At 37.9% G+C, this 13,230-nt stretch overlaps 4 protein-coding genes across 5 annotated transcripts; 2 read left to right on the forward strand and 2 right to left on the reverse strand.

Moving 5' to 3' along the window:
- Positions 1-5,482: 5,482 nt before the first annotated feature.
- On the reverse strand, positions 5,483-7,611 carry LOC108108185. Its single transcript, XM_017216130.1, has 2 exons — positions 6,789-7,611; positions 5,483-6,724 (listed from the first exon to the last, which is right to left on the reverse strand). The coding sequence occupies exon 1, from the start codon at positions 7,533-7,535 to the stop codon at positions 6,795-6,797; it is 741 nt and encodes a 246-aa protein (XP_017071619.1). The 5' UTR covers positions 7,536-7,611; the 3' UTR covers positions 5,483-6,724; positions 6,789-6,794.
- A 175-nt stretch (positions 7,612-7,786) lies between these two features.
- On the reverse strand, positions 7,787-9,683 carry LOC108107862 (succinate--CoA ligase [GDP-forming] subunit beta, mitochondrial). The gene is made up of 4 exons (XM_017215630.2): positions 9,490-9,683; positions 9,275-9,404; positions 9,108-9,207; positions 7,787-8,875 (listed from the first exon to the last, which is right to left on the reverse strand). Exons 1-4 carry the CDS (start codon positions 9,538-9,540, stop codon positions 7,906-7,908), a joined length of 1,251 nt encoding a protein of 416 aa, XP_017071119.1. The 5' UTR covers positions 9,541-9,683; the 3' UTR covers positions 7,787-7,905.
- Positions 9,684-9,913: 230 nt separating this feature from the next.
- LOC108107863 (CAAX prenyl protease 2) lies at positions 9,914-11,101 on the forward strand. 2 transcript variants are annotated; one of them, XM_017215632.1, is made up of 3 exons: positions 9,914-10,375; positions 10,438-10,945; positions 11,008-11,101. In XM_017215632.1, the coding sequence occupies exons 1-2, from the start codon at positions 9,970-9,972 to the stop codon at positions 10,938-10,940; spliced, it is 909 nt and encodes a 302-aa protein (XP_017071121.1). In that variant the 5' UTR covers positions 9,914-9,969; the 3' UTR covers positions 10,941-10,945; positions 11,008-11,101. The 2 variants fall into 2 exon arrangements, with proteins under 2 accessions (XP_017071121.1, XP_017071120.1); XM_017215631.1 differs by having other exon boundaries at positions 10,438-11,101.
- A 523-nt stretch (positions 11,102-11,624) lies between these two features.
- LOC108107864 (bladder cancer-associated protein) lies at positions 11,625-13,040 on the forward strand. The gene is made up of 2 exons (XM_017215633.2): positions 11,625-11,775; positions 11,930-13,040. The coding sequence occupies exon 2, from the start codon at positions 12,013-12,015 to the stop codon at positions 12,250-12,252; it is 240 nt and encodes a 79-aa protein (XP_017071122.1). The 5' UTR covers positions 11,625-11,775; positions 11,930-12,012; the 3' UTR covers positions 12,253-13,040.
- Positions 13,041-13,230: the final 190 nt, after the last annotated feature.

Genomic DNA, 13,230 nt, shown 5'->3' on the forward strand with positions numbered 1-13,230 from the left:
AGCTTGATTTTCTGGTAGTTTCTATTTTTCTAGACGAACTAATTTTGCATGATGTCATCTAAGATGTTTCATTATAAATGCATTAGTCAAATTTGTAATAATCAAAAGAATAACAGGCCTATGATGTGGTTTTCGGCTAAAACAGGAGCGGAGTCAAAAGATCGGAGTTCGTTTTGGGTTACTTTATTTAAAAATGTGTTAAAATAGTAATTACGGCGTACATATCAGGTACTGTTATTAAAAATATGATTGTTCTTCTTTTTATTATTATTACTATTGGTTTATTCCTTTTAAAAGCCCCCAATTAGTACCTCCAATCCGCCCCTGTTCACAGCTCTGGTCATCACACAATACGTGAGAAATTCACGAGAGTGAAAAAGAATTCGCGGCCAATTAAGAGTTGAAATAATGCCAAGACAAATGAGGACCGGCTCTGATGGAGTGACAGCCCGCAATTGTCTTAGGCAGTTGGCCAGAAACATAATCCGCCTGGCCATCTTATCAATGATATCAGACACCAAGAACTTGTTTGGCCAAGGTGGAGGTTGTAGTAGCAGCTGGTAACATATAAACAAATCATTTGCATACAAATTGTTGCCAAACGCTAAGGGGAACATTAAAACCTCTTGTAGCCAAGTTAATTTGTGGTAGAGGGAACCTCCTCCGAGGGTGGTGCACATTTCAAGGCCTAACATGGTCAGACAAAACTGCAAACAAATTTCTTTCCACATGTTGCAATCAATCAATACACCTTTGTTTCGTTGGACTGTCAACACCATTGCGAAATATATTCACTTCCATGGATTGAATTTAATTTTTTACTTCCGTTTCGAGTGCCCAAAAACTGGAGATACACTTTGACCAGAGCTTATGTGGGCTTACGTTTTGGGCTAATATTTGCCTAAGCCCGGCATTAAAACTATAAATATTTATTAATTTATAAGCGAAGCGTATTTGTTTGAATTATGACACCAAATTAAGCTCACACGAAAATAAGCCGCAACTTTAAGTGGTCAAGATTCAGAAATACCTAAAGATGAGAGATTGTCTACAAAGCTTGAGGATTCCTTGGGTCCCACCACTTAAAATACCTTTCAAACGCCTCACCTGCTAGTTAGATTTGTTATCTTGTGATTTATTGAAATATAATGCGTTGCTTAGATATTATTTTCTGGCCAGGAAATACAAGCCCAAAAACGCTTAAACCTGAACTAAAAAAACCAGCAAAATAACATATAAAAACGGTGGCATTGAAGCTTCGCACAAAATAAAAGCAAAGATTAATTTAAACTAAAGTAAAGAAGATTTCAAACTAAAAAACATTTTAGAGGCCCAAAAAGTTGACCATCTCCGTTGTCACATTTTGATATTAATGGGGAGCGAAAAGGCAAAAATATACATAAAACAACAGCAAACATTTTACGATCTATTTCGGGTAGGAAAAACAGAAAATTAGCATAGAAATAATTCAATTAGGTAACTTTGATCCATTCTCAGGTTTGTCATTAGCACACAAAGATCACTTTAAATCAGATCATAAAAAAATCTTGCAAAATATCAAAATTTAAAACCCAATCAAGAACAGTCGCAAACAACTGAACTTTTTCGATGGGCGGACCACAAAACCACATTCTCTATTTTTTGTTCGTTTTTTTTCTTTCTGATTTTGTGATTTTGATTTTAATCAAAGTTCGTTTGGTAGCTGGTTTTATTTGCCAAAAAAAATTGTCTGATTTGATGCGGGCAAAATGTGTGCGCATAAATTAGAATATGAAATTTTAGTTTAGTTTTAAAAGCTTGAACTTGTTTTTGGCCGCCATTGAGTGTTAATAGGACTTTTCTTCCATAACTAAGACGAGTTTCTTATCTGAAAGTGTTATGAAGTGTCTTTTACATAAAAGTTATGGCATTGTCTCAGGTTTTTGTATTAGGTTGCTGCCCCCTCCGAAAACCACCCATCCTTCCTAAGTTTAAAGGCATATCTAATGATCTGTTGGCTCAGCACTATTTTGGTGACGCCAAAGTTGCGTGTCCGGATTGGCCACTTGTGGCTATTGGGGCTGGGTCATTTGAATGATAATATCTAAGAGCGACAGAATTATGGTCAGCCAGAGGATACTGGTTATGCTGTGATATAATATTCTATAATAACTAAGCATCGAGTTAAACTAAAAGCCACCAAACTGTCTCAGACGCCCTGCCACGTTCGTCTATTTTAGGTAACTGTGTGAAGTTCAAGGAACTTGCTGACGCACGCCCCTCGTATATACTTATTCTGAAGATGGTGTCAAATAAGAGGTGAAACTTTGAATGGTTAACTTCACGGGTGGTCCTAACGATTCTCAAGATTTATTTTTGGATGTGACATTTCACCTGTCAAGCAGTGTTTTAACATATGTTAAAAACTTGGCCAACGAAGATTTACAGAAACGCTAATCTGCTTAAAAATTCATTTGATTTCAGCGAAAGTCTGCAAGGCAAAGAACAAAAATTTGAATAATTCAAAATTTCTGAAGAAAGACTTTCACTTTTGTTTCCCTAAGAACTTTCGTTGAAAATATAAATAGAAATCATTAAATACCCTAACATATAAATCAAACTTAAAATTTTGGGGTTTTTTATAAGCCAAACAGTTAATTCCTTGTCTTAACACATATAAATACAAGTTATTTCATTTTATCTTTCCGCTTTCGTTTGGCTTCAAAGAACAAACCCCTTTTTAAATAAACCAGACAATCAGATTCATTCAACTCCATAAAGAAATGTTCCAGCTTTTCGATTGCATATTCATGATGCAAACTTGCTTTTTTTTTATGAACACTATCGCAGGTCTTATGAAACTTTTATAAGCATGCTAATCTCGTTTAGGATTTACACTGAAAATACCCAAAACAAGAAATTAAATAAATTCCTCATTAATTACCCACGTCAGCAGCAGTCACAAGTTTATCAAGATTCCACAAGACAGTCAGTCCTTTTTCTTGGACTTTAAACAAAAAAAAAAAAAAACCATTTAAACATTTAAGATCAGAATACCAGAAAGGAAAGCTCTTAAAACTGATGAAACCCATTAACTGGACAAGGTAATCCGGCAGAAGTCGTTCCAAATGCCTCCGACCAATTTGTGTAAAGTGCCATAAAAGTTGTTCTATTTCGAAAATAAAATTAAATCGAGATGTCCATAAAGTTTTAATGAGCCCAGACTCAATCAATATTTATTGATGACCAGCAGCCGCACTAACCAAACTCCACAAAAAGAGAGTGGTTTTTGAGGAAAGTTTGCGTGTGGCAAATAGTAATCAATCTAATGGCTTTGCTTATTTATTATAAACAGTTTATTTTTGTGACTTTTGCGTAATCGCAGGCCAAACTCTCAGTTTCGATTTGAAGTTTTCTTATTCCCAAAAACAAAACAAAATAAATACCACCGACAACTCTTAATTTCAATGTGTATAAGCGTTCATTGACGCTCGATTTGATTGAAAATATTATGCAAAATGTTTCTTTGTGGCCAAAGCGATGGCAATTAATCTCTGGCCAGCGCCTAAGAACAGGTATATTGCCTTTTGTTAATGAAGCCCCGTCGCGGGCACGAAATTAACTTCAGATTCTGGTTCCTCTCATCATGTTCTACTGTACGAATATGTTGTGATGGCAGCATTTTATGCAAATGGAAAATCTTGAAACCTCTTTAAACAAATTAAGAAAAAATTTATTCTCCTTTAGTTTGATTCTTCTTTTTATCTAATAAAATGTATTAAATTAATATATTAATTTTAATTTATCATTGATGAATTCATGTATAAATTAGTTAAGACATATACTTTGGCCACATTATAAATAATAATGATTTCGGTGTTTAAGTTAATTTCCCATGAACATTTTATAATTACCGCGGCTTTTAAATCACTTGTAATCAGCGATTTGCTCCCAAAGGGGATTTCAAAGCTGTCAGTCAATCAAATTGAATGTGCAAAGCAGAAGAACCCTGAACAAGAAATCCGTGCGGCGAAAACTCGACAATTTTCACACACAGTCAGTTTGGTTTAAGATGCGTTTATTTTTTTTTTTTTCAAAAGTTCTTAATCCGTTCCGTGTGATAAGTGAAGTAAGCCGATTTGTTTGCCAGTCTAACGGAAAGTGAGGTCACCACCGATGTAGTGGATATATCTCGATATGGTGGCCATAATAATAAAAACCGTAAATAAATTTGCGTTTAGCACATATTTTTGTGCAGTTTTCTCAACACCAAGGCTACGGGCGACTGAGTCAGTCATGGGGCATCGTGGCATCGAGGCATCCGGTTTGAATCGACTTCATTTTGCGCTAATCAGATCTATAGCGAATGTGCACGCTAATCCATCCATCAACATCATCAATCCGAACGAACTATCTTCGGCGAGATTTCACGCTTCACCAAGTCCTCACAATCTTAATCGCTTAAAAGATCCATTTTTCTTTCCGTCTCTTCCCTGAATGTCATTGCCAAGTCGGGTCTCAAAATCGTGGGTGGGGTTTTTTTTTCTGATCGATATTTCTTACCACCTGCCTTACTAATTATGCCTTTATAAGTCTGACAAATTAATATATTTCATTTTGTTATGGTTTCCATTTAAAAGACTTTTTTAAGTGACTCGGGTGAGTTGAGTCAGAGATTGTTGACAAAATGATCTAATAGTCTAGTGGGTATTCGGATGATTTAAAAAGGCCTTAAACCTTCGCAGGTTAAATATTTTATTCCATGGCTTTTTAAATGCACCATTAATCACGTATGTCCGTGTCGCAAGCCTAAGATATTTGAAAGTCACCCTTGCCGAAGATCGATTATTGAATTAAATTTAATATGCCTTCTATTTTGCAGTATAACATATCATAAACTAAAACTAGTTCTTATTAATAATTTTTTGAGATGACATTTACTGTTCTAAAATGATTTCTCGGGGATTTTTTGAATTCGTTTATAGAAATTTATGATTCTTAGAAATTTTACTTCCTGCTTTGGATGACACACTCATTTAAATTTATCTGGTCTTAAGTAATCTAATCTATGATACATTTACCAAGTAGACTGCCTTCAGCCCATTGAAATCGTAACAATATCCTATTAGAAACAATCAGAATTGTTAAATTTATACAAAAGCCATTACAATTTGGTATATCTTTTTTATTTAGATACCCTGATTTCATCAATCATTAACAAATAATCCGACACAAAAAGATAACTTCGAAATCGTTGGGTTGACACATGGTGCAGCCCACAATCGCTGGCATATCAATTGTTACCCCAGTAAACTGATGCATATCCGACTCATTGCCTCAGCTGCTACAAAAGCTGACAACAAAAAGTTTGTTTCGGTTTTCCCAAAATGCAAACGCCATGGGAAAACTAAGTCGAATGCACCAAAGTGGGGATGAGATGCATTGTTTCGGTTTTAGTTTTGGACCCAAACTGCCTTGAACCCGCTTTAAAGATGCATTCAGCTGTTGTATACAATAAAAACTTTATTATTCTTCGCTTTAGCTAAAAGTCGTTTGTACATAAAACATGTTACAAATATTATTGTAAAAGGGGGTAAAAGATGTTTGTATTGCTTTTAAAAACATTGCTAAATTCTTGAAGTTTAGATATGTTACAAATACTAGTTTTGTGCATTGGACGGTTAAAAGTACAACTTACTTATTAATTACCTTTAAAAGAAGGCATTTTTGTGCGGAATATTCGATTACAAAAGAGAATGTTCTTATAGATAAGGGACAGAATTCGCTTAGCTTTCTCTGGGTCACTTAATTAAGGCACTAGCTTAGCTGAAGTTTATGCAATCCAATGGGTTTTATGGGCATCATCGCAGGCAGGCCGATCAGGTATATAACAATAAATGGTTTTTAGGCACTATGAACTATACAAAAATAGTTCTCTCTAATTAAGGCACGAGTGTAATATTTCGTTGCTAGTTTCAACTAGCCTGCGACTTTGCAAAAAAAATACGTACAATTGTTGAGGGGGGAGTGGTGGTTGTCTCAGGGCGTCAATTGAGCGAAAATTGATATGCAAATACTGTAGAATACTCTACATGAACATGAGTCATCTGGTTGAGCGTCTTCGTTTGATGGTAGCGGTGCTTGTGATTTTCATTCGGAAAAACATTCAGTCTTCGTTTGGAACTGATTTGGTCGATTGGATGGATGATTAATAAGTACCAAAAACTGAAGGCTTGTAATATGAGTGCGACTGTCAATTGCATAAACTTTCTTATCTAAAAACTACATTTACAGTCGAACTTCTCTGAACTCAATTTTCTTTAGGTTTCTAGGCACGAAACATGACATGACATTTTTCAGTTAAACTAATTTACATTTCTGGGTTAAATACTTTTTTGAAACTAATATATGGCAAACACACACTTCTGCATAAACAGTTTTATAGTTATTAAGTTTATGAAAAACTGAAGACAAGCCTTATGAAGATATCTTCCTAAGAGGTTTCTAATTATAGAAAAACTAATTAGAAGAATTACTAATACTTTCGAGCTAAGAACATAAAAACATATAACATTTAAGAACGAAACTTTAACTTTCAGAAAATGTGAGTTTGGATGTTTTGTCTTTTAGAAGTTCGACTGTAATGATTGGGGTGAGAATTCTTCGTGGGGACGGAATGTGTTTGTTTTGTTTTCCTCTTAATTTGCTTGTAATTTCCTTGGTGCAAGTATGCCAGTTGCTGCGACTGAAAGAGACAATGCAAGAAGGTTAAGCCACTGACCCTGACTTTAATATAGTCAAGTACTCACCTGCGACTATCCGCGCACCAGTTCGAATCGCGTCTGCGATTCTTTGAACTGTATCCTCTTTTTGTGCTGAACATGAGCTTCAGTAAGGAACAAAGTGGCTGCCACCAGGGTAAACACTGTACCCACACATGCCAGGACGAAGGACCAGCCGAACCAATTATTTGCATGCTCCGGCATCCAACCATTCCGGTTGCCAAATACAGCGAAAACTATCACCGCAATGGCTGCACTTACCCCGGCTCCAAGTAGCACGTATCCCACTGACTTGATCAGTGTTATGAAATGCTTCTGATCCGGACCAGCACAAAGGACGAATATGAGCACCCCAATTGCAGACAGTAACATTCCAATGAAAGCCAAGGTGTAGAAGAACTGAGTGGCTATCATGAAAGCGGGCAGCAGGAATCCTCGAATCTCATCGTAGCCCGGGGTAAATGGGTCATACACCCAGCGACAACCCACGAAGAACCTCCGTTGACTATCGTCATTCACATCCTGTAGCGACCGGAAGCAGTGCACCCACAATCCCAGGCGATCCAACTTGGCGCCCGTGATGCGGTAATCACTGACCAACCAACTGGGCGTTGCAAATGCAATCACAATGAAGGCAAAAGCAAACACGAAGACGCCAACGCCACAACTTCCGGATAAAGTACGTCTCTTCATGTTCACAATGTGGGTATGCGTTTGGCTGCTGGGTAGACGCTCCTGGGAATCTTCGCGGGCAAAGTGTGACGATTTTTGCATCCTTTGATTGAGGAAATTCTATTGGAATTTCACTGCTTCCCTGAAATGTTTGTTTGGCTGCTGTTTTGGGTGTGGACTGGCAATCGGATTGGCTCAAGCTGGCTATCGATAACAAGCAGGGTTGCATTCGCTACATTACAGAGCCGAGCTCTGTTACGGGGTTCAGGTACTGCACACACGAGGGCGCCACTTTTACATGTATAAATTATATTTGAAAATTATTTTCATAAATTAAAATCACACTTGTAAAATATGATATATTTTGGTTATATTGTCAATAAAAACTTATATTAAAAAGGCCTATCCGTTTTAAATGCTAATGTGCGTCGTGATAATCTGGAAGACATTCTCTCCTTGATCAAAATTACCCTTAATTAAGGGCAGCCACGGCCTTGTGGGCGGCATCATCCAAGTCACTGGCCGTCTGAATGGGCAAACCCGAATTTTTCAGGATCTCTCGAGCTTGATTCACATTGGTTCCCTCCAATCGCACTACCAATGGAACATTCAGTTGCAACTTCTTCGAGGCAGCCACAATGCCATTGGCAATTGTGGCACAATTGACAATTCCGCCAAAGACATTGACAAGGATTCCCTTGACTTTCGGATCAGCGGTAAGGATCTCAAAAGCCTTGGCAACCTGATCCTCTTTGACACCACCTCCTACATCTAGGAAGTTGGCGGGCTCGCCGCCATTCAGTTTAATGATGTCCATGGTGGCCATGGCCAAACCAGCGCCATTCACCAAGCAACCAATGTTACCATCCATGGCGACGTAATTCAAATTATATTTGGCAGCCTCTACTTCACGGGGATCAGACTCCTCCTCGGTGACGTCCATGGAGAAAATATCCTTTTGACGGAACTGGGCATTATCGTCAAAGTTAAGCTTGGCATCAACTGAGATCACTTCTCCCTTATCGGTCTCCGCCAGCGGGTTAATTTCAATCTGTACGGCATCAACCGCCTTGAAGAGCGTATAGAGTTTCTGGATTTCCTCGGCACAACGCTTCACGGCATCTCCCTTAAACTCCAAGAACTTGGCCACCTCCAAGAGCGTTGCCTCCGGAATGGGCTTATCAATGTTCAGGGGGACAGTCTTAATTTTCTCTGGGGTTTCTTCGGCCACTGCTTCGATATCCATGCCTCCGGCAGGTGAAGCAATCAACACGGGTCCATTGTGCTCGCGATCCAGCAAGATGCACAGATAAGTCTCCCGGGTGATGTTGATACTGCGTGCCACCATGACCTTGTTGACCAGAATTCCCGATTTCGGCGTTTGTTTCGTTATCAGCCGGTTTCCAATCATCTGCTGGGTGAGCGAAAGCACTTCGCTCTTGCTGCCGAAAGTACAATCAATTATATTAGCTCGCCTTATCTATTATTATTTATATTATTTATGTTCTCGGCTTCACATAAAATTATAAACTCGATTATAAACAAGTTACTATAAAAACATATTAGGAACTGATTATTATTTCAGGAAAACTTCTTTTAATATAAATATTTAAAATATAAAAAATTTGAAGAAAATCTCTGAAGTGAAACCGGAACGGATACTATTTATCTTACTTTGTGGTAATATGCACGCCGCCTTTGAAACCGCTGTCAAAAGTTCCCTTTCCACGCCCACCGGCAAGAATCTGCGCCTTGACCACATATTCCGGGCACTCTGAAAAGCCATTTAACATAAATTAGTCAAGAGATTACATAAACACCGGCATGGTTCCTCCACTTACCAAAAGTATTAACCACCTCTGCATCGGCCTTGGAGTTATCCAAAACCTTAAATTGCTGGATGGCCACTCCATATTTCTGGAGGAGATCTTTGCTTTGGAATTCCAGGAGATTCAGATGACGAACGGGCACCTATCGTGGAAAGATAAACAAAGCGAAGACAAAGGTCAAACTCAACTTCTCTTTTGTGAAGAGTTGGGAACATATGTTCGGAAACCTTATGAACGATTTGACGGGCTGCGGCGGCTGCTTTAATTAGGAACGACATCTCGGTTGTTCTTGGCTGTTAACTGATTATTTTTGCAAAATGTTTATTAATTTATTTTTATAACCGGCCCACTTTATCGGCAATAATTGTTTAAAAACACAACCAAAAGTCGCCGCCGTCCCCACGATGCTTATCAGATTTCAATGTGACCAAGTACATTCAATTTTGTACGAAGTGATTTAAATTCACCACGTAAATTATTTTTAAATTGCCATGAAGCTGTTCTTTATCCTAAAACAGAAATAAAGTAGTTTCTTTATTACAAAAAATGTTCTCTTCATAAACATTATTATGTTATTAACTAGTAAAAATACCAAAATGGAACTAGTAAATACCATTTCAATTCTGATATCAGCTGTTTATCCCAGCTGGCTTTGTGTACTTTTTTCGGCTTATGGTCACCGAAGAATGAGCAATAACCTATATTGAATGCAAAACCTGAGTGAGGTGGAAGCCGCAGTTACCATGACGGAACGTGTAGTTTACGAATCGCTGCCCCAGATCCCGGTGGTCACCTCGGTGATCTGCTGCTTGGCGCTAGCCATTCTCTACGTGGGAAGCCTCTACATTTGGAGCACAAAACACAACCGGGATCATCCAACTACGATAAAAAGAAGATTTGTCAGTGTCTCCATGGTGATGGTTGTGGCACCATTATTTGTTTATTACTTCTCATCACCAGAACTTCTTAGCCGGGAGTCATTTCCCAAGTTATTGGGATTCCGATTGGAAGGATTATGGCAGGCTGTGGTGATACCTTATAGTCTGACAGTGCTACTCTTCATTGGACCCATCTTTGTCAACATGCAAAATGAGTCAATTCGCTCCTATTTCGGTTTGTTAATAATATATACTTAGTCTATTTACAAGAGACTGAAACCAATTTTTTTATCCTAGATCTGGACTACTGGCGAGGATCTTTTAGCAGCATAATCTGGGTGCGCAACCATGTGATGGCCCCTGTAAGCGAGGAGTTTGTCTTCCGAGCCTGCATGATGCCCCTGATCCTGCAGAGTTTCTCCCCATTGGTCGCCGTTTTTATAACTCCACTTTTCTTTGGAGTTGCCCATCTGCATCATATAGCCGAGCGATTAAGTTTGGGAGTTGAGCTGAGCACTGCCTTGTTAATAGGACTGTTTCAGTTCATCTACACCACATTGTTTGGATTCTATTCCGCCTTTTTATTTGCCCGAACGGGTCACGTTGTGGCACCAATTTTGGTTCACGCATTTTGCAATCACATGGGTCTTCCAGATTTGCAGGATTTGTGGCAACAGGATCTTTGGCGCCGAATTGTGGCTATTGTCCTTTACATAGCTGGATTTGTTGGATGGATTTTCCTGCTGCCTCTGGCTACTGTTCCTTCGATGTACGAAAACACGCTCTACTGGAATGTTTAGTCTAAGTAAGGGAGTTCATCAACCGCTGCCATAAAGAAAATTAAAATATACAGAAATATTCTTGTAGGTATCATGGCCAGAGCTGAAATTCATATCGGAACAAGCTGATAGTATGCACAATATAACCGTAGTAAGAACTATAAAAACGAAATGCATTTGTAGAAGCATTCTTTTCATGATAGCTACATATATGACTATAAGTCCATGCAGTCCTAAGCAGTTTTCACCTGGACTTAAAAAAGACTAAGTTTTATTGTTTTATCAAATAGAAAATTTAAAGTGGATGAGGTCTATATTCTGTTTTAAATGAATTATCTATTAATAAATAAAATGCCGTATTTTTACTTTGTTATAAAAAACAATGCAATAATTCTTAATTTTCAAAAAAAAATGTTGACTTTAAATTTACATTCTTGGCGGGCAGCAGAAGTACCACTGGTTCCTCAGAACCAATGAATTAGAATCGGTCATTTACCAACACTTATTTATAAGGAGACGGATTGTCCTTATTTTTATTGGCGTGGAAGCTAACATAATAGTTTATATTTGTTTTTTTTTTTAACTAATTATTTTCAATAAATTATATAATGAACTGCAATTTTATAAAAATGCTTTTGACGCAATAACAGTGCTCATTTGAATTTAGAGGCAAATACGGATTTTTTAGGGGTAATAAGTGAACCATTTGACTTAATCTGGTAACACTGACCTTTACAATGTTTAGAGATTTTAAGGTACTTTGGGTAAATATGTGATAATTTTAAACGACGCACAACAAGCCAACGACTAAACGAGCCGAAAACCGAGAGGTCAGCGCCAGGAGGCCCAAAAAGAGGTAATCCCAGCGAGAAAAGATCCATTTAAGACCAGTCAAAACACATCTTTCGACTGCTGACGTTTTTGGTCTTTGCCCAGGACTACTGTAGATAGTAATTATAGAACAATTAAGACTAACCTCGACCCCCTGGGTTTTCCTGGGACTCTTGCAGGCCGCGCGGAAGACCACGTCAGAGCTCTCGCGACTAGAACCCAGAACCTAAACAAAACAAAAACACACCCACCCGCACACAGAATGTATTGCCTACAATGCCTGCTACCCGTATTACTGATACCGAAACCCACGAATCCGGCGCTAATGGAAACCCACGTTATGTTTATAGTACTCTACCTGGTTGGGTTCTTCCTCGAGCGAAAACCCTGCACCATCTGCAGCCTTGTATTTCTCACAGCCGTATCACTTATATGCTACAGTGGCGTCGGAAATTGCATCTTTTGGGGCAATTGTGAGGGTCATCAATGTGAGAATGGCTAGAAGAAGTCATCCCATTCAACCATTATTAAAGTACCCCAGTAGTTATAGTCAACGAAGAGATGAAGTGCTAATAATAATAACTACCTAATTATGGAATTACGTTCGCGTTGTTACAGCTTTACATCCTAGAAAAAAATCAGAGAAAATCGGCGGAGAAAAGGCAGATATAGAGGATATGGTTAACTTGACTAAATCAGTGAAATCAGTGATACAAGTGATGAGTGAGTCCGACCAGGAACAAAGATTGTGCGTTTAGATCCATTATATTATTTCCACCGCCGTATATATGTTTCCTTCATAATTCTTTTGGTTATGAACATGTAATATTGTATTCAAGCGTGTCTTTTTGTTGTTTTTAAGGCCTAGACAAATTTAGTTTTAAAGAAAAAATAATAACGCTACGAAAACGTATTGTACATCACCCCACCCAAAACCCTAACCCTAACCCTCTAAAAATCAAAACAAACCGCTACACACCCCACTTGTCAATGCAACATACGATTAGTCATATATGTTATATTATACAAGAAGTAATTGTAAAGAAAATTAAGAAGAAAAAAAAAACAAATCCATTGCGCATCCTTGCTGAGCCAACGGAAGCTGCTGACATCGGTTGTTATTACCCTGTCTTGTGCACATGCAACACTGTATATACAAGCATATAACTTACACTGATCAATATATATACATATATATATATATATTATATACATAAACTGTAAACGAGAGACAAGCACAAAAATGTAAAAACGAGGAAATGCGGGAGATTAAAGGATATACAAAAAACATTGTTCGATTTATGCGAATTTGCATGACTTGGGTGATACCTCAAAGAATCAAAATCGTGGGTAAATAGGTAATAAAATAATATTTAAAAAATCAAAGGGTGTTTGAATATATTTTTTTATAACAACGAGAATGAATAAGCAGTGAGTAAAGTTCTTGTAGGAGTTTTAAGTTTCCTCCCCTGAACTAAAT

This window comes from Drosophila eugracilis, unplaced genomic scaffold, assembly GCF_018153835.1.
Source record: "Drosophila eugracilis isolate 14026-0451.02 unplaced genomic scaffold, ASM1815383v1 contig_2088, whole genome shotgun sequence".
NCBI classification, from domain to species: Eukaryota; Metazoa; Arthropoda; class Insecta; order Diptera; family Drosophilidae; genus Drosophila; species Drosophila eugracilis.

Bases quoted from the DNA above. Each gene is read 5' to 3' on its own strand.
- LOC108108185 (XM_017216130.1), bottom strand. From the start codon at position 7,535: ATGCAAAAATCGTCACACTTTGCCCGCGAAGATTCCCAGGAGCGTCTA.
- LOC108107862 (XM_017215630.2), bottom strand. From the start codon at position 9,540: ATGTCGTTCCTAATTAAAGCAGCCGCCGCAGCCCGTCAAATCGTTCAT. The intron at 9,405-9,489 runs GTTTCCGAACAT...TTTCCACGATAG, and splicing joins CCCGTCAAATCGTTCATAAG to GTGCCCGTTCGTCATCTGAA. The intron at 8,876-9,107 runs GTAAGATAAATA...TACTTTCGGCAG, and splicing joins GGCGTGCATATTACCACAAA to CAAGAGCGAAGTGCTTTCGC.
- LOC108107863 (XM_017215631.1), top strand. From the start codon at position 9,970: ATGCAAAACCTGAGTGAGGTGGAAGCCGCAGTTACCATGACGGAACGT. The intron at 10,376-10,437 runs GTTTGTTAATAA...TTTTTATCCTAG, and splicing joins GTCAATTCGCTCCTATTTCG to ATCTGGACTACTGGCGAGGA.
- LOC108107864 (XM_017215633.2), top strand. From the start codon at position 12,013: ATGTATTGCCTACAATGCCTGCTACCCGTATTACTGATACCGAAACCC.